The 26,091-nt window shown below is 44.5% G+C and overlaps 1 protein-coding gene across 1 annotated transcript in view; it reads right to left on the bottom strand.

Annotated features, from left to right (window-relative positions):
* Positions 1 to 26,091, bottom strand: part of SLC9A3 (solute carrier family 9 member A3) — a 379,410-nt gene that overhangs the window by 37,462 nt on the left and 315,857 nt on the right. Inside the window, exon 13 of the mRNA XM_029589922.1 lies at positions 8,885 to 9,055. Within this exon, the coding sequence (XP_029445782.1) occupies positions 8,885 to 9,055 (171 nt within the window). The remainder of the gene's footprint in view (positions 1 to 8,884; positions 9,056 to 26,091) is intronic.

The following is a 26,091-nucleotide window of genomic DNA, read 5'->3' as shown; positions in this document are numbered from 1 at the left end:
AATTTCTTATGTTGTTAATAAAAAGAAAGATGTGCAGCCATCTCAAGAGCCCATTTGTGTATTATCAGAATCTACTTCTTTCAATAATTGTTTTCATATTTATTTATTTTCATATTTATTTATTTTTATTTTTTCTATACCGACATTCTTGAAGAGATACAAATCATACCGGTTTACATTTAACTTCAATTTCGCTGTGAGGCGGTACAGAGAACTATGTTAGAAAAAAAAAAAATTTAACAGGAAATGTAACACTCTGGTCTAAGCATAGCCTTATAAGATCAAGGGAGATTATTTAAACATGTCAGATACTAAGCTCATCCAAAACAAGAGAACTTGAAATACTCATATAGCTAGAAGAAAATAAAGTTGCATGGAAGGTGAGTTAAATATCCTGAAAGGCTTGGCTAAATAGCCATGTTTTTAGTCTCTTTTTGAAGACAGCTGGGCAGGATTCTCGTCTAAGGTCGTGGGGTAGCGCGTTCCAGTGGTGAGGGCCAGCTGTCGAGATGGCGCGTTTTCTGATTGAGGTTTTAGCTTGGGGAGCGAATAGGGTGTCTTGGTAGGCACTCCTAATAGGTCTGGAGGAGGTATGCAGTTTTAGCAGCGTGAAGGTATTGAGGACAGTGAGGTTGTGGATAATTTTATGGATAATCGAGAGTACCTTGAATAAGATCCTGGATTTGACTGGAAGCCAGTGTAGGTTCTGAAGAGTGGGGGAGATGTGTTCCCTCTTTTTGGTATTGGTGAGGAGCCTGGCTGCAGAGTTCTGCACCATCTGAAGCGGTTTTAAAATGATGGCTGGAAGACCTAGTAGCAGAGAGTTGCAGTAGTCCAGTTTTGTCAAGATAATTGCTTGAAGTACTAGTCTGAAATCTTTGAAATGCAGAAGTGGCTTGAGATTTCTGAGTACTTGAAGTTTGAAAAAGCAATCTTTCGTGGTGGTGTTCACGAACTTCCTAAGGTTGAATTGGTTGTCAAGGATGACCCCCAGGTCTCTGACAAATGGAGAAGGTTTAATCGTGGTGAAGGTTGGTTGGGAAGAGGTCGAGTCATCTTGAGAGATAATGAGGATTTCAGTCTTGTTAGAATTCAACACAAGGTTGAGAGAGGCGAGTAGGTGATTGATTGTTTGCAGACAGTTGTTCAAGTGATTTATAGTATTTTGTAAGGAATCTGTAATTGGAATAATTATTTGAACGTCATCTGCATAAAGGTAATGTGTGAGATTTAGATTTGTAAGCAGGTGGCAAAGTGGGAGTAAATAAATGTTAAATAGTGTGGGTGAGAGGGAGGATCCCTGGGGAATACCCATGTTGGAGCGGACGGCAGGAAATATTTTGTTGTTAATCTTGACTTTATAGTACCTATTGGAAAGGAATGACTTGAACCAGCTGAAGGCTAATCCCTTGATGCCTAATTCTGCTAGTCGTTCCAGAAGAGTTGAATGGTTGACCGTGTCAAATGCTGAGGATAGATCTAGTAGTACTAGTAAATGCTTTTGACCTCTTTCCATGTTGATAAGGATGTTGTCTGCGAGTGATAGCAGTAGAGTTTCTGTGCTCAACGACTTCCTAAATCCATGTTGTGATGGGAAAAGGATATGATGATCCTCAAGGTACTCCGATAGCTGTTTGTGAATCACTTTTTCCATAATATTATTCTCTTAGTTCTGCCCAGGTTGTTCATTGCTCTGGTTTAAATGCTATGGAAAAGTTAAATTAAGTTCAAATGGTAGGGTACCAGTGGAAGGACTTTGTATGCTTATTTTAGGGATGTGATGTTTATTCTTGTATTAATTGGTTTAAAATACTGAGTGTTTTTGTATTCTGTGCTTGGTAATACAGAAAGAATTTTTTTTTCTTAGATTTCATGTCTGTCTCTGTTTCTTATTGTGTCTTTCTTCCTCTATATTTTTTTCCTTCCACTAGCCTGTGTCCTTCAATAAATTCTTTTTCTCATTGTGTTAGAAAACATTATTGTGCATAAAATACTTTGAAAAGGGTGCTTCTGCCGCCTTGTTTGTCATTTTTCAAATGTATTGCTTCCTCTGCTCTCTGGCAGGCTAATCCCCACAAGTGGGTTATGCACCTCTACCAGTAGATGGAGTAAAAGCTGACATTACAAATATATAGCCCTGCCCCAATATCAGCCCATGAGTATTCTCTGTCCCCAGCAGATGGTGGACATGCATATCCCTACTGGGGATTGTCTCTTTTTAAAAAAGAAAGAAAGAAAAGAAAAGGAAAAAGAAGATGAGACTGCTTGCTTTCTGAGGTGATACCTTTGGGTCCCTCCCTCAGTTGAGAGCCTTCAGATGAGTAGCCTTTTTCTGGCTTGGACCTAAAAAAAGCAGTTGCAGGCCGAGAGAGGCTCAGTGGTGAAGGCTTTCACCCTCTCTCCCCCGTAGCCAGAGTTCCGTTCCTGCCTTCAGCCAGGGTGGGGCTGAGCTCAGGTAAAAATAAAAAAAATGAAAGATAGAAAAGAGTGAGGAACTTGTTGTGAAGCTATCCTTCCTTCTTACTTTCTCAGCATTGGTGTTTTTCATCTCCCGCTCACGTCACTGAGGAGTTAATGAGATAGGGAAGCAGCACAGGCTGGATAGGTTGAGCAGCCCTTTGGGCTAGGACCAACTTCTAGGCTTCTTTTCTCGGGCCACATGATAGGTCTCGGCAGTTCCTTCGTGCCTTTTTGTGTGTGTGACATTGGCACGAGTGTGTGCATCTTCTTGTGCACCTAGATTTGCACCTCCTGTTATGCTCGTACTTATGCAGCCTGTTGGTGTGCATGTTTGAAGAGTGACTGAGCGATATTGTGTGCGAGTTGTATGCGCAGTTAAGCGTGCAGCTGTGCGCATATCTAAATTGTAGCTGATTGCTGAAGTGTCTGGAGCACATATCTTATTTTGGCATGCATCAACCAGAAAGCTCCGCATCAAAGAGGTCTAAGTGCTTACCTACTTGTGCTGCATGCCATATAAAGGCAATACAGCTGGAGCTTTCTGTGAGCCTGTATCAGTGCTGCCTGAATGCTAGAGGTAATTTGCCCCTACTGATTTTGCCAATGCTGGTCCATCCCCTCAGTTTGGTAGGAGTGGGGCTGGAGGCATCACAACAAGGGTGTCCCCTTCTTCAGTTGATCCACTGACAGAAATGTCTTCCGGAGAGTCTCGCTCAAGGACATCAAGCTTGGGCTTATGGGGCCTGGTATGGACCCATCCTCCTTTTCCTGGATGGAATTTTTCCAGGGACTTCAGACCTTTCTGCAGGGTGTTTAAAAGTCCAACTCAGAGGTTAAATAGTTTATAAGAACAACTCTGATTCTACTTTTGTTTAATATTCTTTATTGTAAATCATATGCTATTCATACACAAAACAGATCAATACTCAGGAAGCAAAAAGTACACAGGAAGCAAATATAGCAAATATATACTTACATAATAAAGAGCTCAGCGCTGGGCTCTGCAACAGATACAGAATCCTTGCCAACCCTACTACATACCAGCTTTACTTATATAGGTTAAAAATACAAAGTCAGCTAATTATCTGATTTCTGCTTGCATGCTTCACACCACTAAATTTTTACGCTGTCTGCCTACAGGCAGCTGTTATTTGTCTCCCCTTATCTTTCTCCCCCCTGCATTCTTTCCCACAGACTATTTGCTGCGTACTCTCTGCGATATCTCCTGCCCCATCCTGTGGCTTAATTTGTTGATTCTCTGGTGTCTGTGAATTCCTGCAAAAACAGTTTTATAGCTTTCTTCTTTGGCATCTGGCCTTCAAGGTCCCAGGTTTGTGTTCTGGGGCCTGCTGGTATTTTTCCATACCAGCAGTATGTTCAGTAATGGTGAAAAGGCCGGGGATTGAACCCGGGTATAATCAACAAGGGGCATCCTTCAGAGACAGTAATGCATCCTAACTCAGAATCACATGCTTGGGGCCTCCCTTTGTCAGCCACAGCATGCAAATGCTGTGGCACAACAACTCCTGGCTATGTTCGAGTGGATGTGGATCAAGGTGACACTGATGATGATTTGGGTTGCTCCCCTCTTGAGGAAGGGGGAATTTCCCTGGATTTAGAGCCACATAGAACTTCTTCTCTCCTTCTTTGGGATGCATTGCCAGGTCTGATTTCTCAGACTGAAGACGCTTGGGGTGGCTGGGAGTAACGCTTCGGATGTACAAAAGAAGGACCGTATATGGTAACCCTATGCAAGTCTTCATGTTTCGTTCCCTTCCTGGATGTGATTGAAGAGTAGATTGACCTTGAATGGCGTACGCCAAAGGTGAGCTTTATAGGGGGACACACCTTGGAGGGTTTATATCCCTTGGATCCACAAGCAAGAGAGCAGTTAAATTTCCTAAAGTTAGATGCATTGGTATGTTCTGTAACTAAGAAGGATTGAAGCTATCCTTTAGCAAGCCTTTGAGGCCATGGCGATGAACTTGCAAATTTCTTCTTGTTGTTCCCTGGTTCTACTTCCACAGCAGCTTTTCTATTTATGTTACTAATGCTGTTCATACTTTCATTCTGCATAGTTTTCTTGCTTTCTGTTCTACTGTCAACTAGTGGTCATCCTGCATTTTCTCAGCTTTTGCTGTATTCATTGCAGGGTTAACCTCTAACTTGGAAGCAGAGGATCCTGGTGTTTTTTCCCATGTGTTTTCAGTCAGCTCAGGTCAGCCCATACTGTCAGGCCTGCTTGATTCAGCAGCTAATCTGGCCCAGCCCTGCAGAATTATCCTCATTTTACCTGTCTTTATTTTTGTAACCTAGACTGCACTGGTTGCTATCTCCAGTTTTATGAACAGTAAGACTGTTTGTTTTGCTTGTTAATAAAGTTTAGAGTTGAAGTGGCCTCTGTTTGCGAGTAAAGACTGAGTTAAGCTATCTGTTTAAGCTGTGCATAAGAAACATGTAGTAGGGAGAGAACATTAAATGAGAGATTAAACAGTGGGGTTAGTAAAGAAGCAGAACCCCAGTGGTTCAAACAGCAGATTTACTCCTGTGGCTATGTCTCTATAGCCAAGACCTTTCCTCATGGCCATACTTCAGACATACAGTTAAATTCATGAGCAGAGCTTAGACACACTGTTCCACTGACTGCTATGAGTTCTCTCAGTATCCAGCTAATTCACAACCAGGATCTAAGCAGTGACATCTGAGCTCTGACAGCTTTTATCCTTACTGCAATGTAACTTCTTTTAAATTCATTACCAATGCTACAAACTCATAAGCAGTGCATCATGACGGAATCTAAGCCCACGGGACAGCACTATCCTGTCCCTAGAAACTACAAAGGCTGAAAGCCCACGTTAGCAAATTCAGGAAAGTGGAAGGCCTTAGTAGACTGTGACTCTCACCAGAAGGCCAGAGAAAACTAGGAAAGTATCAGAGACCAGTATCACAAGAAGTTGGACAAATCCAGAAAAAAAAGACTCAGGGTGATATGTGTACTATCACAAGCACAGCAAGCAAACAAGCAGTCAGCTCAGATCTGTTTACAGACGTTACCAAATCCTTTCACAAAAATATCTCACTTTCCTAACACGGATCCATTCAGACCATTTTCAGCAAGCCATTTATCAGAGACATGACAGTTTGATCTGAGAGATTATAGAGGGATTAAAATCTCAGTGGAATGCTCAAAAGAAACTGCATCCCAGTGTTCCAGGGCCTCTAGATCAGTAGGTCTCAACTTTTTTTCTTCAGGTTACACCTGACAGATGGTTCTCACATGTGTGACACATTGAAACTATGACTGTCACAGGGCTAAAAATAAACATACACTCTATATCCACATGAACCCCCTGACCCCCAACAATGGATGTAGAGCAGAACTAGGATATTCCCCGTACAATTCACCATACAAAAAAGATATTCTGGTGTCATCTCAGTAATAGCAACACAGACTCTCCCTACTACCAGCACAATAGCCTTTCTTATGAAAAGATAGCAGTTCACCACTTATGCTTGTCCTATTGAGAAAACACAACAAATAAGACTAATACAAATGCCTACATGATAGTAAAATACCTCACCTTGGTCATACACACAAAACTGACCTTCACCAAATATAGAAAGACCACAAATTACAAATATGAAAACAGAAACTGGACTGGAAACCCAAAAAAGCCACTCTGCATGCAGTGCAAACCTGGAGAAATGGAAACAGAAATATAGCACCTAACAGAAAATCTGCAATAATGCACACAAACTAATCCATACAAAGTTACACCTGTATTATGGAACACACTCAAACAATAACAATCCAACCTATGAAATGGCAACACTACAAATATTAAGTCAGGCTCTAAACACCAGTGCATCTCTTATTAGGAAAACAGAACAAGCCAAGCTGCTTGTTATACCCAGAAACTACAAGCTTGCAGCATACCCTTACCTGGGTCACACATGCAGAGCATAGAAAGACCCTCACCAAAGACAGAATAAAGAGACCATAAAGCTAATGTTTGTTTTTCCATTGTTGCACTGTATACAGAGTTTGGCTTCTTGCTATTTCCAGTTCATTTTTTGTCTGTACATTTCTGTTTATACATTCCTCAAGAACTATAAAATAACTATTGAAAAACTATACTAATAAAGAGAATACATGTTTCAAAACAATTGATGAATAGAATATCAATAATTAGAAACTCATAAAAATTATTAAAAATTCTCCAAACACCAATAAAATATTTCAAAACAGCAGACACATCACATAATACCCAATCAAGAAAAATGAACTTAAAAAGCCACCTTAACTTACCTTCTCCAGCAATTCTCCTACTCCTTTTCCTTGCAGGCCAGTAGCACACACCAGAAGCAGTAGGGGTTACTGAAGCTCTGTCCTCATGGCCCTCTTCCTTAGGGCCCATGACCAGTCTCTCTGCCTCTTTTACACACAGACACACACACTATACTGTTTGCTGTTATTTCCAGTTTATGCACAGTAAGACTCTATTTGTTTTGCCTGTTAATAAAGTTTAGATTTAAAGAAGCAGCCTCATCTGTCTCTAAGTAAAGACCAAGTTAAGCTATCTGTTCAAACCGCATAGGAAACACGTACTGGAGACAGAATAATGTTTATATTTCCTTCTTTTTTTTTTTTTCCTTTGTCTAGATCCCCTCCTTAATTATGGAGTTGAGATCAGTCTGGGTTAGATTTGTTTATTTCTATTAATTTTTTTTTATGATTTTTGATACTGGGTTTGATATTTCTTCAATACAGTTGTTTAATTGTGTTGTAAAATTGAAAAAGTATTTCAGAGTGTCAAAGTCTCCTCCTTATGGGTAGTTTACCCTTTAGTGGAATGGCAGTTGTGGCCTCAACAGGTAATCCTGTCAGCAGTGTGAGTCAAAGGGTTCCTTTCAGACCTTGCCCTGTGTGTGAGGTCAGTATATAGTAGGTTTGTTGGTATAGTGTACCACTCCCCATTGAGAGAAGTCTTAGTGTTGACAAAACTCCTGTGCCCATGTGATACAAGAGGCATCATGAATCAGCCTTAGCTCAGTATTGAAGGAGCTGGTGCCTGTCTTAGCAAAGAACATTGAGGAGGGAGGGGGGGGGGCATTTTCCCTCCAGGGGAGGGTCTGGAGGGAGTAAGAAGAAGTTCTTAGAACTGGAATCCTGTGGAATGGAGCAATCTCATCACAGAGTAGGACTAGGGGTTTTTCCCTTCACAAAGGAGTTGAGGAGAAGGATTCCAGGATAGGAGTTCTTGAAAATCCAGAAGTTGAAGAAGAGAGTCCTGAAAGCAGGGGACAAGTATACTTGGAGGTGTCAGAGGAAAGACAGCTTGCCTAGAAAAGTCTACCAGAGTGAATTTGGGAGCCCTAAGTTGAAGAAGATTTCCCTGAGAGTTGCTGGACCAGTGTATTGAGAGGCTTCAAAGGAAGAACTGCCTACCTGGGAAAGTTCACCCAAGTCAAAGGTTGACTCAACTAAAATCAGCCCAAGACTCCGAGGAAGAGAAAAGGATCTTGGAATAAGCACTATAGCTACCAAACTGGTAATGGGAGGGCCTAGGATGGAAGGGGTACCCAAAGAGCTGATCTGTTTTGGGGAAGGAGTGTGAAGAAGTGAAAGAGATTGTGTTTATTTTTGGTTACTTTTTGGAGTTAGTGTGAATAATATTCAGAAGTGTATTTTTGGACTTTGTATTCTCCCTGCCATCAGTCAGTAAAAATGTTTACTTTGAACAACAGAGATGGTGTGAACGAGGTCTTTTTCAAAATGCTTGACTGGTGTGCAGGAAGAGCCCCTGTGAATACAAAACCCTAGGCGCATTGCTTGGTCTGTGGCCCACCCCCTGTGCCCAGGATCAGAACAGGGAGCTGCAAAAGAATAAAAAAGTATAATATACATGTTGTGATATTTTAAGCTCAGAAGACTTACTTTTTTCATGTAAAAACTGTTATTCTAAATGCATAGTTTTTAATTGTGGGTTGAGAAACCATGGAGGGGAGTGCAAGGCTGTAAAGTTTGCCTACAGCATTTAATATCCTTGCTCTGGCAAGAGGCATGAGTTAGACAGTTTCCAACAATGCCCCACCTCTTTTGGATGGCAGTTCTTATTGTAGGCTTCAGTGTCATAGATGTACAAATTGTTACTCTTCCAGCCACTCTATGCTCCTTTTTTGTTTTTACCAATTTTCTTTTTCTCTTTCTATGACCATTTACTCTTTCTTTCTTTATTCTCTTTCCTCTATTTCACAGTCTCCCACTGATACTCGGACTCAAATTTGGGTTGTATTGATAATTGAGAATGCACAGAAAGTTAGGAGGGGTTTATGTACATGACTGTACATACACATAATCACAGAAAATACTAATCCCAACAAATACCTTTCTGTAGGTCTGCATAAAGCACTTTATTCTTACCCTCTTTTGTCCTCTCTTATAGTTTTTGTTGACTTTTTTTGAGTTTTTTATTCCAAGTTTTGCAGACTTGAAAGACTCCAAACGCTTTTTCATTGTTCTTTGGAAAATCTCTTTGTTCTGTTTTTCATCTTCATTTTGCATCAGTTCATGCCGACTATACAGATGTTTATTCTGTGGTGAGGAAACAGAGAGAATGATAGGAACAGGCACCTTGGATTAGATTAATAACACACATCAAAATCAGATATAATAGCTGAAACCTTTTGAAAATTGTGCTGTAGTATTAAACCAAACCTCATATGCAGGGCCGGTGCAAGGGGATTTGGCGCCCTAGGCGAGCCTTCTCCTTTGCGCCCCCCCCGTTGTGCCGCCACCCCCCGGTCTTGGCCCTGATTCCTACCTCATTCTCGATCACGCCTGCTGACTGTGCGGTTTTCTGGGTCGCGAGCAGGTTGGACACTGCTTGCGGCCCGCCAAATCTCCACTCCTCTTTGCGGCCCCATATGACTTGCACCCAGTGGTGCACCAAGGGTCTCCGGTGCCCAGGGGCCAATGCATTTGTGTGCCTCTCCAGCACCCCCGTCCCCCCCCCCCCCCTTAATCCTTCTTGTACTAATGTTTAAGGTCACAGAAAATCAGTGGCATCTCTAAACAGAAGAATTTGGGGGGGAAGCCAAAATGACATTTCTTCATCACACCCACCTCTATAGGTGGGTGTGATGAAGAAATGTCATTTCTTCATCACACCCTTTAAAATTGGTTATAAAAAAAAAGTGTTAATAAAGTACAAAGGGTCTTCTGCATAATTTTAAAAAGCTGGCCAGTTTCACACTATATAATTATTTGATAGCCTCATTCAACTAATTCTATATGGCTATGAAAGTGAAGTCTGGAATACATAGGAAAGGACAGACTGTCAATATAAATCCTGCACCTCCAGTTCTGTAACTCTGTGCATCCACTGAAATTCCCCCAAACAATGGAGCTTGAATGTTTCTCTTACAGCTCATCATACTAAAAGATATTTTCAAATTCTGGTGTCACCTCACAGTAACAGCAGCACAAACACCTTCCACTGCCAGACACATTGTGAACTAACACAAAACCCCGCAAAAAAGACACTCAAAATCTATACTGCAATCCCATCATAACATAACAGTAATAACACCAAGGACTCAAAAAACAATAACCCTACCTGTGAATAAGCAAGGATAAATATTACACTGGGTCCTAGAATACCAATACATCACCTACTGAGGAAACAAAACAAACCCGATTGCTATAGATCCCTATACAGACACTACATGCTATCAGAATCTCTCATCATGGTCACACACACAGAGCTGAAACAAACCCTCACCAAATACAGAATACAAAATAAAGGAGCACAAATTAGAAAAAACTGAAATGGAAACCCCAAGAAGCCAGATTCTGTGTATTAATAATGGAAAAACAGAACCACCATTCCTCATAAAACAATAAAATCAAGAAACATAAGCATCAGTTATAATAGTAAAACCATACTAATAAAAGAATATTTTAAAACTACTGATAAATATAATTTCTATTAATTAAAATCATATACATTTTTTACAATTTCCCAAACACCAATAAAATATTTCAGAACAGCACATATATCAAATAACACCCAATAATTAAAACTAATAAGGATTTTAAAAGCCCCTGCTGTCCATGCATGGAAGCTCTTGATTTCCAGTCACCCTGATATTGTCGAGGATTAGGAGGTTATCCTCTCTCTCTCACACATACACTGTCACATACATACACATTCATGCTCTTATACCCACCATAACCTCTCGCTCTCACAGACACTGACACACTCTCAGGTGTAAGACACTCTCTCTCCAACACCCCCCCCCCCCCCCCCACACACACACACACACACACACTCTTACACCCCTGGATTTTCTCATACACACTCATGCTCTCACTCTCACTGGCTTCCTCACATACACACAAACACACACACCCAGGCAAGCTTCCAATCATTCTCACACTGACCCCCGGGCAGGCTCCCATTCATTTTCACACCACTCCCTCCCCATCCCCCACACAGGCACCAATTCATTCTCATACACAGACACACCCTCAGGCAGGCACCCATGCATTCACACACATACACCCCCAGGCAGTCTCCCATTCATACACATGCACACATTAAAGGCAGACCCCCTCTCTTTCTTTTGCCAGCAACTTCAGAGCCTCTCTCATTCCTCTGCTGCCACTGTCACTGCTGCCGCATGGCTATTGGGGAGGTGCTGATTGCTGCTACTGGCACTGAAGCCCATTCTGCTGCCTCCTCTCTGCAGGCCCCGTGGGCTTCCACTTCCTCCATGCTGATCTCCTACATTGTGCATAGAGAAAGTGCTACTCTTGCACATTCCCAAAGATTACATGTGCCAATCAGTAAAAAGTATTTTTTTTTTTTTTTACTTTGCTGTCTGATCTTAGTTTTCTAATCGGTTGGTCACAGGATTTTTTTTCCACCTTTCCTTTATTTTTTTTGCCAATTCCTTTTATATTGTCTTTTTTTCTATTTCTTTTCTCTTCATCTGTCTTCTTCCCTCAAAATCACAGTCAGGTTCTCATTCTCACATGCTTTCTCTCTCTCTCACACACACACACACAGGCTCTCACTCTCACATGCTGTCTGACTCTCACACACACAGACTCTCTCTCACTCCCACATGCTATCATGCTTAAGCACAGGCTCTCACTGTCACATGCTCTCTCTCATACAATCATTCATGCACACAGTCTCTCACTGGCACATGCTATCTGACTCTCACACACAAAGGCTCTCTCTCACTTCCACATGCTATCTTGCTCAAGCACAGGCTCTCACTGTCACATGCTCTCTCTCATACAATCATTCATACACACAGTCTCTCACTGGCACATGCTGACTGACTCACACACACAGGCTCTCTCTCTCACTCCCACATGCTATCTTGCTCAAGCACAGGCTCTCACTGTCACATGCTCTCTCTCATACAATCATTCATACACACAGTCTCTCACTGGCACATGCTATCTGACTCTCACACACAAAGGCTCTCTCTCACTTCCACATGCTATCTTGCTCAAGCACAGGCTCTCACTGTCACATGCTCTCTCTCATACAATCATTCATACACACAGTCTCTCACTGGCACATGCTGACTGACTCACACACACAGGCTCTCTCTCACTTCCAGAAGCTGTCTTGCTCAAGCATAGGCTCTCACTGTCACATGCTGTCTCTCTCTCACATACTCACACACACACACAGAGGCTCTCACATGCTGTCTCTGCAAACATTCAGGTCCTCACTCCCACACACAGTCTCTCAACTCACTCTCACACACAAACTCAACTCATCTCATACACGCGCGCACACACACACACACCCTCAGCCTCTCTCTCACCTCTGGGCCTCCTTTTCACGGGTCGCCGCAGGATGGGCTCTGCAGCAGCCCTGGTCTTCTCGGGACGCCCGTAATGTGGGATTCGCGGCGGCCCGTAAGCGCTGCTCCTCTTCTGCACGTGGCTGATGCTCCTCCTCCTTCCGGCACGCGGCTGATGCTCCTCCCCCTTCCTGCCCGCGTGGCTCCGGCAACATTTTTCTTCCGGGGCCGCGGGGGCAGGAAGGAGGAGGAGTATTTGCAGGCTTAGAGCGACCTTTTTTTTCAGGCCGTGGTGACGTGAGGTCCTCCACGGCCCTGCCGATCTTCGGCGGCCCTATGAGCCTTCTTATCGGCTACCAGCGGCTCGGCGTCCCCTAATGCTAGGCGCCCTAGGCAATCGCCTAGTTCGCCTAGTGCTTCCACCAGCCCTGCTCATATGCCATTTGGAAGTGTGGTGTCACCATGATTTTGGGCTTTGTGAACATCAGACCCCTGCTGAACTGGTTAAACAGCCGTGTGCTTCTGCTGATGCTCTCTGATAGATTCAGCAGTGATAAGGACACAGCCAGGTGCTAGTATGCGACAGACAACAGAGCCCCATACAGAGCAGCAGTATAGCTTCAACTGCTGCAGCCTGGAAACACTGAAGGAGATTTTTCAAAAAGGAGGTTACAGCCATAATAAAAGATAAAGACTTTGGGCACTGGCAGGCTATGGTTGGGAAGATTGGAAATGAGGGTTTTGTGGGATGAAGGGGTTTTATTTTTGTTTCTAGGTTACCATTAAGACCTGGGAATAGTCCTGCTAGTGCAGTTAGAGAAATATAATTAGGAGGAGGATCCATTCAGTGGCAGCCCTCCCAATGTGGGGCTGTAATGGATATCCCTGGCAGAAGGCTTTTCAGCAGAGCTCCGCAAAAGGTGCTGGGGGCAGTCTAAGTTGGGAGTTAGAGAGGAAGGTTGGAGATTTATCCTGAGTTACCTTTTGGGGCTACCTGGAGCCTCTGAAGCCATCTGAGACTCCTGCAGTGCAAGTCAGGGCCTCACTGCTGTTCTCTCCACAGAAGATGCAGAGTGGTTGCTCAGGGACTGATTTGGATTTTTGGACTTTTGATCAGTAGGAGCCCTGCTGAAGGCCTTTTCCTTTATGAAACTCAGGGATTGGGGAACCCTGAGTTAAAGACATCCAGGTTTAGGGAAGACCTGCCCCAGAAATGGTGGTGACCTGTTGCAGAGGACATCCAGTGTTATCTAGTTTGGGGAACAACAAATTTATTTTTCAAGACCTGGGAGGAAGTGATTTTCTGACCCTCTTCCTACCTATCAGTGGGCCTGCAGTTCCATCCAGGATCCCTTCCACTGGGATCCTCATCCAGAGAAAGGACAACTAACTGTGAGTTAGAGCTAATGGGAGGACACTCATCTGGAGTCGCCAAAACCCTGGAGAGATAGAGACATTAACTCTGTGCCAAGACAGATTTTGGTTGTCACCTACTAAAGGGGCCCTAACCTGAGAGGATCGCTGCTCCGCCTAATCCACTGGAGAGCACTGGATTCCTAACCTTACCAGAGACTCTTGCACAGATAGAGAGGACATTGGATTGTAAAATAAAGAAAAGAGAGAAAAAGCCAGAACTGTGGAGCTGGAAAAATCATCTTTATTTGTGCCATCAAACAAAGCTGTTTACAGTAACTCAGTGGTCCCTGTGTCTCTTTTGGCACCCAGCACACCTAACACAGGGAATTCAGCCTTGGAAGTTATCAACTCACACTATGACCTGAGAGGACTCCTTTCTGCCCCTAGTCAAAGAATCCACACCTGGGGAAGTGAGGGAGATCAAAGAGCTAGCCAGGCATCCTGCCCCAAAGAATATAAATAACTTAATGGCCTCACCCATGCTGGACCTGCACATTGGGAGGAGGAATAGCCTAGTGGTTAGAGCAGTGGGCTACAAAACAGGAGACCAGGCTTCAAGTCCCGCTGTTGCTACTTGTGCCCTTGGGCAAGTCACTTTACCCTCTTTTGTCTCAGGTGCAAAACTTAGATTATAAGCCCTCTGGGGATAGGGAAATCCCTCAGTACCTGAATGTAAACCGATGTGATATCTCAGATCAAATGTTGGTATCTAAAAATAATAAATAAATATATATATTGGGGTGGGGTTAGATAGGGGTTTTGAATTATTTTGTTTTACTTATGATTTAGTAATTATGTATTTTTGTATTGTATACTGCCATGGGTAGGTTTGTGCCTGATATGATGTTAGATAAGAAAAAAAATGGAATAGAATGGAAAGTATCTTGAAATACAACCTTACTTAAATAAATATAATCACCACTATGGAATATTTCTGTATATATTAGTATGCAAAATAAACCCTAAGGTAAGAGAGAGAATATAAGAATATCTGAACTATAGCAGCCTAAGTAGTATGGTACCTATTATGCATGCTCATTTACTCAGGAAGGTGAAGAACCATGAAGGAAGAAAACAAAAACTGCCTGGATATCCTACAGGAAGTCATGCTTCTACAGCAGGGATGCATCCTTGTCATGCAGATTGGAATAACTGGGTAACAGCTTCTCTGGGTTTGGTACTTGATTAGATTACAATGTTTGGATATAAGACATTGACGGGGGAGATGTTGAGAAGAGAGAGAGCAGCACGGTGTTTAATTAAGTGTGGGATCTACTCAGGAGGGTAAAGAACCAAGCAGAAAGAAAACAAAACTGACTGGAAAAGGAGTGATATCCTACAAACTAGGGATGTGAATTGTTTTCCATATCGTCTTAACGATAGAAATCGTGTGGCAGGGCAAGAAAATCGTCTTAGGCACGATTTTTTAGTTAAAAAATCGTTAAAAATCGTTTTTTCCGATTAGTGCGCACTAACTCGAGTTAGTGCGCACTAACTGAAAATGATACAATTTGACACTTTTCAGGTCAGTTAAGGTCAGTTTAGGAATGAATATGTATTCCTATTGGCTGCCCTGTTATTTATTCATGTTACCAAGTTTCCTACTGACAGTATATGGGGGATGGGAAATGGAAACAGTTGGTAGCTTGACAAAACAAGTAATGTGATCAGTCAATGTGACTAGAACTTGTGCCCTAACCCTGATACCAGGGGTATTGTGATCTTCCTGCACACAGTGCCCTATCCCTATTAATACCAGGAGTGTTGTGATCTTCCTGCACACAGTGCCCTATCCCTAATACCAGGGGTGTTGTGATCTTCCTGCACACAGTGCCCTATTCCTGATACTGGGGGTGTTGTGATCTTCCTGCACACAGTGCCCTATTCCTGATACCGGGGGTGTTGTGATCTTCTTGCACACATCCCGATATCAGGGATAGGGCACTGCATGCAGGAAGATCACAACACTCCTGGTATTAATAGGGATAGGGCACTGCATGCAGGAAGATCACAACACTCCTGGTATTAATAGGGATAGGGCACTGCATGCAGGAAGATCACAACACCCCTGGTATCAGGGATAGGGCACTGTGTGCAGGAAGATCACAATACCCCGGAGGAGTGAGGGTCAGGCAGCTCCCCCCTGTCTGTGAAGCCAGCCTCTCACTAGTAATGCAGGGAGGGAGCTGTCTCAGACTTCACCATCCTCCCCCCCCCCCCCTTACCCACACACCATTCACTAGCTGGGACATGGGGGAAGTCAGGAGTGAGGGTCAGGCAGCTCCCCCCTGTCTGTGAAGCCAGCCTCTCACTAGTAATGCAGGGAGGGAGCTGTCTCAGACTTCACCATCCACCCCCCCCCCCTCACCCACACACCATTCACTAGCTGGGACATGGGGGAAGTCAGGAGTGAGGGACAGGCAGCTCCCCCCTGTCTGTGAAGCCAGCCTCTCACTAGTAATGCAGGGAGGGAGCTGTCTCAGACTTCACCATCCTCCCCCCCCCCTCACCCACACACCATTCACTAGCTGGGACATGGGGGAAGTCAGGAGTGAGGGTCAGGCAGCTCCCCCCTGTCTGTGAAGCCAGCCTCTCACTAGTAATGCAGGGAGGGAGCTGTCTCAGACTTCACCATCCTCCCCCCCCCCCCCCTCACCCACACACCATTCACTAGCTGGGACATGGGGGAAGTCAGGAGTGAGGGTCAGGCAGCTCCCCCCTGTCTGCGAAGCCAGCCTCTCACTAGTAATGCAGGGAGGGAGCTGTCTCAGACTTCACCATCCTCCCCCCCCCCCCTCACCCACACACCATTCACTAGCTGGGACATGGGGGAAGTCAGGAGTGAGGGTCAGGCAGCTCCCCCTTGTCTGTGAAGCCAGCCTCTCACTAGTAATGCAGGGAGGGAGCTGTCTCAGACTTCACCATCCTCCCCCCCCCCCCTCACCCACACACCATTCACTAGCTGGGACATGGGGGAAGTCAGGAGTGAGGGTCAGGCAGCTCCCCCCTGTCTGTGAAGCCAGCCTCTCACTAGTAATGCAGGGAGGGAGCTGTCTCAGACTTCACCATCCTCCCCCCCCCCCTCACCCACACCCCATTCACTAGCTGGGACATGGGGGAAGTCAGGAGTGAGGGTCAGGCAGCTCCCCCCTGTCTGCGAAGCCAGCCTCTCACTAGTAATGCAGGGAGGGAGCTGTCTCAGACTTCACCATCCTCCCCCCCCCCCTCACCCACACACCATTCACTAGCTGGGACATGGGGGAAGTCAGGAGTGAGGGTCAGGCAGCTCCCCCTTGTCTGTGAAGCCAGCCTCTCACTAGTAATGCAGGGAGGGAGCTGTCTCAGACTTCACCATCCTCCCCCCCCCCTCACCCACACACCATTCACTAGCTGGGACATGGGGGAAGTCAGGAGTGAGGGTCAGGCAGCTCCCCCCTGTCTGTGAAGCCAGCCTCTCACTAGTAATGCAGGGAGGGAGCTGTCTCAGACTTCACCATCCTCCCCCCCCCCCTCACCCACACACCATTCACTAGCTGGGACATGGGGGAAGTCAGGAGTGAGGGTCAGGCAGCTCCCCCCTGTCTGTGAAGCCAGCCTCTCACTAGTAATGCAGGGAGGGAGCTGTCTCAGACTTCACCATCCACCCCCCCCCCCCTCACCCACACACCATTCACTAGCTGGGACATGGGGGAAGTCAGGAGTGAGGGTCAGGCAGCTCCCCCCTGTCTGTGAAGCCAGCCTCTCACTAGTAATGCAGGGAGGGAGCTGTCTCAGACTTCACCATCCTCCCCCCCCCCCCTCACCCACACACCATTCACTAGCTGGGACATGGGGGAAGTCAGGAGTGAGGGTCAGGCAGCTCCCCCCTGTCTGTGAAGCCAGCCTCTCACTAGTAATGCAGGGAGGGAGCTGTCTCAGACTTCACCATCCTCCCCCCCCCCCCCTCACCCACACACCATTCACTAGCTGGGACATGGGGGAAGTCAGGAGTGAGGGTCAGGCAGCTCCCCCCTGTCTGTGAAGCCAGCCTCTCACTAGTAATGCAGGGAGGGAGCTGTCTCAGACTTCACCATCCTCCCCCCCCCCCCCCTCACCCACACACCATTCACTAGCTGGGACATGGGGGAAGTCAGGAGTGAGGGTCAGGCAGCTCCCCCCTGTCTGTGAAGCCAGCCTCTCACTAGTAATGCAGGGAGGGAGCTGTCTCAGACTGGTATCAGGGTTAGGGCACTGTGTGCAGGAAGATCACAACACTCCTGGTATTAATAGGGATAGGGCACTGTAAGAGATGACTGTAGTAGATTGAATAAAGATCTGATGTTTCTGCTCTCCTCACACCAAACAAAAACAACACACAAGCAGAGAAGCCCTTCTTACAAAGCTGAGCTAGTGAGTTAAGTAGGAGGAAAAGTAAACATACTGGTGCCAGTGTGGCTACTTAAAAAATACACTTACCAACAATCAATTACATATATTTGAACTGTGTACAGTTCCAGCCAGGACCACCTTTCTAAAATGCACAGTGATTGGCAAATTCAACATGCACTAGCATTTCAGGTGCCTGCTAACAAAAATAATAAACAAACAAGTTCTAGTCACGTGAGTGCTGATCATTACATTACTTTTTTTGTCAAGCTTCAACTGTTTCCATTTCACATCCCCCCAATCATATTGGTAACATCAATAGATAAGAGCACAGCCAGCCAATAGGAATACATACATACATATTCATTCCTAAGTGACCTTTACTGACCTGGGAAGTGTGAACACTTTGTTTCATTTTCTGTTGGTGTTCGTTAGTTTCCAGTTCCATTTCCCATCCCCCCAACCATCACCTCAGTGGTAACCTTGGTAACATCAATAGATAAGAGGGCAGCCAGCCAATAGGAACACATATTCATTCCTAACTGACCTTCAGTGACCTGGAAAGTGTTTATTTGTATCATTTTCAGTTAGTGCGCACTAAATCGAGTTAGTGCGCACTAACGGGGAGTTAGTGCGCACTAACTCGAGTTAGTGCGCACTAACACGATTTAACGATTTTTAACGATAAATCGTTAGAATTTCTATTGTATCGTGTTCTATAACGATTTAAGACGATATAAACATTATCGGACGATAATTTTAATCGTTGAAAAACGATTCACATCCCTACTACAAACAGTAATACCTCTAAGGCTGACAGCTAGGATACAGCCTTATATTGTAGAAAGGAATAAACTGTGCAGACTGGAAGGACCACTTGATCTTTTTCTATTGTTACCTATTATATATGTTACCATATATGGTAGATCAGTAAAACAGAAACCTATTTAAACTATCCCTTATTTTTTTTAAAGAAATATCCACTTCTCATGCACAGAGCATCATTTCACAACTTCAAACATAAAACATAAGATTTGCTATATTGGGTCAGACCAAAGGTCTATCAACCCAGTATCCTGTGGCCAATCCAGGTCATAAGTACCTGGCAGGATCCAAAAGGTTGATAGATTCAATGCTGCTTATCCCAGGGATAAGCAATGGATTTCCCCAAGTTCACCTTAATAATGGCTTATGGACTTTTCTTCCAGGAACTTGTCCAAACCTTATTTAAACCCAGCTACACTAACAACTTTCACCACATCCTCTGGCAAGGAATTCCAGAGTTTATGCATTGAGTAAAAAAACATTTTTTTCCTATTTGTCTTAAATGTATCACCTAGTAACTTAGTTGAATATCCCCTAGTCTTTGTACTTTTCAAAAGACTAAACAACTGATTTGTGCTTACCCGTTCCATTCCACTCATTATTTTATAGTCCTCTATCATATCTCCTCTCTTTAGCCTTTCCTCATAGGGTCCTCATTCTATCCCCTTTATCATTTTGGTTTTCCTTCTCTGTACCTTTTCTAATTCTGCTATATCTTTTTGAGATGCAGTAACCAAAACTGTACACAATACTCAAGGTGTGATCTCACCAAACAGCAATACAGAGGCATTATGATTTTCTCTGTTTTATTCTTCATTCCTTTCCCAATAAATCCTAGCATTCTATTTGCTTTATTGTTTGCTGTGACACACTAAGCAGAGGGAACAGCAATAGTCAAAAGGAAAACAGCAGGATGACTTTGAGAGAGAGAGGAGTGGGCAGAAAGAAGAAGCCTCACAGAGTGGTCTCCTGCCCCGTGTGCCCCAAGAGGTGGAGGAGCAGGATGTGCTGAGAGAACTCCTTCACTGTTTCCCCACCCTAAAATTGCTGGAAAGCTCGAGGAAGGTGAAGAGGGCAGAAAATGGGGGTCATTGTAAGACAGCTTCCTGCTCTGGGGTTTAATCAAGGGATCCAGGGTCACTGTGTCCCCCAGAAACTTCACAAACCTGACTGTCCTCCTCAATAGGTGCTACAAGTGAATCACCTCCTTCCTCTTCATATCACGCTGCACCTTCTTCCAGTGAAGCTGAAGTGCGAATGAGAAGAGGACATCCAAGATTCTAGAAGCAGTAAACAACTTGGCGGTGGATGTGACATGTTAAATTGTTTTTAATTTGCTAGTTGTTAGTTTCGTGGAGTATCCACATGCTTTAGTATTATTTGACATGATAATGAGCCATCCTATATTTACCCTTTCCACCCCACTCATAATTTTATAAACTTTTATCTTGTTCCCTCTGTTATCTCTTTTTCAAGCTGAAGAAACCAAACCTATGTAGCCTCTTATCATAGGGTGAGCCATTCCATTCCCTTTATTATTTTTGTTGCCCTTCTCTGCACCTTTTCTAGGTCCACTATGTCTTTTATGAGATGGAGTAACCAGAACTGCACACGATACTCCCAGTGCGTTTGCACCATGAATTGATGCAGATTTTCTGTTTTATCCTCCATTCCTTTTCAGATTATTCCTAACATTCTATTTGCTTTTTTGGCAAGGCAAAAGTGACACAAAACAACTAGCACTGCAGGCAGAAAATATTGCAGGGGACCTGTTCCTGAGGCACTGGGCGGTGTAACTGAGCTTTTTTATATATCAGAGCTAGGATGACATCATCAGTCAGCACTCAAAATTAGAAAAAACTGGAAAAAATGCGACTAAATAATACTATTAGAAATACAGGTCACATTACTCTCATGGTTTTTAAATTAAGGAATACCCTCATACCAGGGCTAATGCACACTTCCGCCTACCGGCGTCTTTTACTTTTATGTACAATCGCCAATTTGGCTGCCCATTTCCAAATGCAATCATAGGGTAACCTATATTTTGTTTAAAACCATGAACATACTGCCGCAAATTTTTTAGCAGTTTAAATCATTTTTTTCTTTTTTTTAAATTTTTTTTGTGTATTTTTTCACTTTTTCAAAATATCTTCTCAATAACGCACCAAGTCCAAAGAACTCATTTGCTCTCTTTCATTTCAACTTGAAAAGTGCAGTATCTTTTTTAAGAAAAGCATTTATCTGGCACTTATCTTATTCATTAGAGCCGAAGTCTCAACGCTCAATCATCAGTCAGCACCCACAGGAAATGCTGGCTGTATTGTTTAAAAAAGGGCTACAGGAGGTACAGGTGGTTTCAACCAGGCCCTAGGATGCAGCATGCTGCAGGAAGGTAACCTGGGAGTGTCTGGAGGTAAGGGGCATTACAATACCCCCTCATTTAAACTCCTTCCCCAGGCCCCTAGATCTGGGTTTGTGAGGAAAGTGTTGATGGAGTTCCTTGATGAGGCAAGGAGCTTGGATGTTGGAAGCCAGCTTCCATGTGTTCTTCTCCAGTCCACATCCTTTCCAGATTAGATAGTGAAGCTTGCCCCTGATGTATTTAGTGTCCAGAATAGCTTGAACTTCGTATTCTCTGTCTTCTTCGGCGAGCACACTTATAGGTGTGGAACAGGCCGGGATGGCCATGATAATATCGACATATGGAATGAGTTGTGGATCCTCAGTGTAGGATGTAGGCAAAGTTGATAGCTGACCAGACCCACCATGTGAGTAACAGGGAAAGGGCCAATGAAGAGCGGGGCAAACTTCATCTTGAGGCAGAGATTCCTGGTACTAAGCCATACTCTTTCCCCTGGCTTGAATTGGAGTGACAGGTGGTGATTCATATCAGCCTGCTCCTTATATGTTTCTGTAGCCTGAAGGAGGAGCTGGCAAGTCTTCCTCCAGAGAAATCCAAGAGTCTGTACAGTATTATTGGCCACAGAACAAGAGACAATCAAGGGAATGGGGAGAGGAACCCGTTGATGCTGACCATAAACTATGCTGAAAGGAGAGGAGCCTGATGACTCTCCTACATGATTATTATGGCAGAATTCTGCCTATGGCAGGAGGGAAGCCCAGTTATCTTGCCGATTGTTCACATAGACCTTTAGAAAGGCATTGAGGATCTTGTTGGTCCGCTGTGTTTGACCGTTGGTCTGTGGATAAGAAATCAAGGGAGACATCAAATTTCTATCAGAGTTTCCTCTCAAACTTGGCTGTGAATTGTGCCCCCCCAGTTGCTGACCATGTGTTCAGGTAATCCATGCAGATGGAGCACATTCAGGAAAGATTGGTGTGCAAGTTCCAGGTCTGAGGGTAAACCTGGGAGGTGCACAAAGTGGACCATTTTCAAAAAGCAATCCACCACAACCCAAATTACCGTGCATCCATTGCAGTGAGGCAGGTTGGTTATGAAATCCATGGCTATGTGTGACCTTGGCTTCTTGGGAACCGGCAGTGGCTGGAAAAGGCCCCAAGTTGAGTGTGAGAAGGTTTGTGGTGGCACAATTAGGGTAGGACTTGATGTATCTTTAAACTTCTTTAGCTGCTTGGGGCCACCAGTAGTGGCGGGAGAGTAAGTCTAGGGTTTTTCGGACCCCTGGGAGTCCTGCCAACTGGAATCATGGGCCCAGTGGCGAATAATCTCTTACAGGCATTTAGATATTATGGTCTTTCCTGGGGGTATTGGACAGTGTTGGCAGCGAAGACCTTAGCCAGGTTAAGGACATGACATTGAGGCTGTTGTATATCCGATACTACAAAGAAGTGTGAGAGGGTATCTGCACAGAGGTTTTTCTCAATGGGGGTGATATTTCAGTAAGAAGTTAATATGGTTGAAAAATAGTGACCATCTTGCTTGTTGGGGATTCAACTTCTGAACTTGTTGAAGGTATTGGAGGTTCTTATGATCCATGTAAACGGTCATGGGATAGATAGCGCTCCCTCCAGCAGGTATCTCCACTCCTCAAGGGCGAGTTTTATGGCCAGAAACTCTTGGTCTCTGATAGTGTAATTCCTTTCCAAAGGCATGAACTTATTAGAGTAGACGAAGCACAGGATGAATACTCCATTATCATTGTGTTGAGCGAGAACAGCCCCTACCAACATAGAGGAGTCACCTACATTCTTGATGAAGGGTTTTTGGGAATCAGATTGCTGTAGCCATGATGCATTGAGGAATGTTGCCTTAAGCTGATCGAAGGCTTGAACTTCATTTTCTGGTCAATACCTGGTGTCTGAGCCTTTCTTTGAGTGGGAAGTGAGAGGTGCCACTATGGAAGAATAGCAGTGTATAATCAGCTGGTAGTAGTTGGTAAATCCTAAGAACCTCTGGGGGGGTTGTGAGGCCTACTGGTCTAGGCCAATCCTGTATGATGTTCAGCTTGTCTGGATTCATCTGCAGGACCCCGTGGGAGATAATGTATCCCAAGAAAGGTAGCTCCAATTGTCAAAATGAAAATTTCAGTGGCAGACCTATACTGGAAATTTGTCTGAGTACTGTTAAATGATTTATTGGTACAAAATTATTGTGAAGTATCTAGTTCTGCCTAGAAGTGATCAGTCTAATAGTGGTCCCTGTGTGCTCCCTCAGAGAGCCTGAAATTGGTGGTGTTCCTTTCTCACTTATTTCAAGGAGATCCTTCCCAATCACCTTTTCTCCAGTACTCCCTCCTAACCTTTGGGGCACCATTAGCTGAGTAGGAATTTCCATGTTTCATTAACCAACTGGAAGGGGGTAATTTTGTATGTGGACGCATTCAGAGTGACCAACCAAGGACTTTTAGGGTGAAATCAGCTTTCATCCTAGTAGCGCAAGAGATTCCTGTGTCAGTGAGCACAGGGAAGCTTTCACGCCATAGGCTGTTCACAACAGTCTGTCAGCTAATTTCTTTTTTGGGGTTTGTGTTAGTGTGAATTTCTGTGACTTTAAGCATTTCTACAAGAATGGCGAGGGGGGTGAGGAGGCATGGGAAAGGTGGCACAAATGCATTGGTCCCCCTGTACGCACCCACATCCCCACAAGCACGCACACACACACAGGGGTGAAGAGAGGAGCATAAATTGGAAAATGTGAGGTGGAAAGAGTACCCCAAGCCATACACACTCACACGCTCGCTATCACATCCCACCAACACAACTCTCCCCCTACCACCTCCCACACACACTCTCTTTCACACACATAGGACACAATGGAAAGTGTGAGAGGGAGAGAGTGCCCCCAGCCATATACACCCCCCTATATCTTACACACAACTCTCACACTCCTTCCCTCACCGGCACACAGGTGGCAAAGGAAGCAAGGTGTGGCACAACCCCTAGTATGATATATGCTTGCATGCCAAATGTAATAGGTGCCATTGTTTTCCCCTTTGTTACTCTAAATTAACTCCAATATGGATGTCACCTATAGCTGAGCAATGTCAAAATCAAGAAGCACAGAATCAAAATGCATGCTGTTCAGCTATAGGTGACTGCCCAAAAAGCTTAAGGGCCAAATTTTAAAAAGCCCACACGAGTGGCCGGGCTGTGTGCGTGTCGCGTGTATTTTACAAACGGCCTGGCCACGTGTGTGTATCCCCCGATATGCGCCGAAGTGCTGGGCTATGTGAAAGGGGTGGGCAGGGAGGGGGCTGACCGGGACAGCAGCCATTAGGTCCAGTCCTAGGCAAGCGCACGCCGGCCAGCTGCCAATGCACGTAATTTACTTCTGCTCATCAGAATGGGTAAGTTTAAAAACCAAAAAAAAAAAAAAAAGAAGCTAGTTAGGTAAGGGTTAGGGGTCAGGGAGGAGAGGGAAAAAAGGTAGCAAGGATAGTTAGGGGGATAGGAAAGTTCCCTCCCAGTCCACTGGGGGGAAAGTAGGATCACGTCACTGCCCGTATTTAAAAAAAAAAAACCTCCCTGGGCGTGCGAGTGGGGCACCCGCACACATATGCGCACACACACACAAAAGAATGATGATGGAGACTTGATGGCCCAAACATAACACTTCTCATATTCTCACACTAGTTTGTCTTTTCCCTCTCCCCCTCGCGGTCATCTCCCGACAGGCAAGCTGAATCCCCAGAGGCCCAGCATCAGTCCTCTTCTCCCCTCCAGTCCCCTGCCAAGACAGCTTTTTCTCTTTACCAAGTCCCTTCTCCAGAGGACACAGGGAAGGGGAGCAAAGGCCGTAATGGAATTATGTTATTTGGGGGAAGGATCACAGGACAATTGAAGTCAGTGGAAGAAAAGATGCCGGTACTCAGTACTGGCAAGTATTTTCTGAAAAATGCCCTGTTTATAATGAAGACCACTGACCATTTTAATAGCCACCATCTGGACTGACTCCATCCTCAGTCTTTTTGAAAGTGTAGTCTTCAAAACTGTACACAGTATTCCAAATAAGGTCTTTACAGGGACTATACAGGGGCAATATCTCATCCCTTTTTCTGATGATCATTTGTTTCTCTCTCCACCCAAGCATCTTTCTGGCTTTTGCTGTCGCCTTATCCATCTGTTTATTTACCTTGAGTTCATCAGATACATTCATTCCCAAATGATACTCTTGTTTCATACGTAGAATAATTTCACTCCCTTGCTTTTTACAGTCCAAATGCATGACTGCATTTTTTAACATTAAATCTTAAAAGCTAGATTCTAGACTATTCCTCAAGTTTAGTTTAATCTCTCCTTATGCTGTCCACACCTTCTTGGCTGTCTATCCTGTTGCAGCTTGGTATCATCTGCATAAAGACTAATCTTTATTGACTATCTACAATATTACTTACAAAAATGTTGAAATGAAACAAGATAGCAACCAGAAGTATGGGTCAAGATGCTGACCAGAAAGTCCTGGAAGCCCACACAGGCCCCTGCTGGCAAGTGTGAACTGCCTATTGGGACTTCACACTTCCGGCCACCACCCTATCCAGGCCCAGCCGGGGCCTCCCCAGGCCCTTCAACCCCCACTTTTTAAAACTTTCCAGGGACAGGGGCCCTCCCCAGCCCTTACTTACCCCATCGGTAGCCCTGGCAAGTTGGAAGGGTAAGAGAGAAGCTGAGTCACTCCTGCACTTTAAAAAATGATGTCACTGTGGCAGTCATCTCAGAGACAACCAGTGCCATTTTCCAGTATGGTCATTATGTTTGTTCTTGGTATCATTT

This window comes from Rhinatrema bivittatum, chromosome 2 (assembly GCF_901001135.1).
Source record: "Rhinatrema bivittatum chromosome 2, aRhiBiv1.1, whole genome shotgun sequence".
Taxonomy (NCBI): domain Eukaryota; kingdom Metazoa; phylum Chordata; class Amphibia; order Gymnophiona; family Rhinatrematidae; genus Rhinatrema; species Rhinatrema bivittatum.
This window is presented reverse-complemented; position numbering and strand designations above follow the sequence as displayed.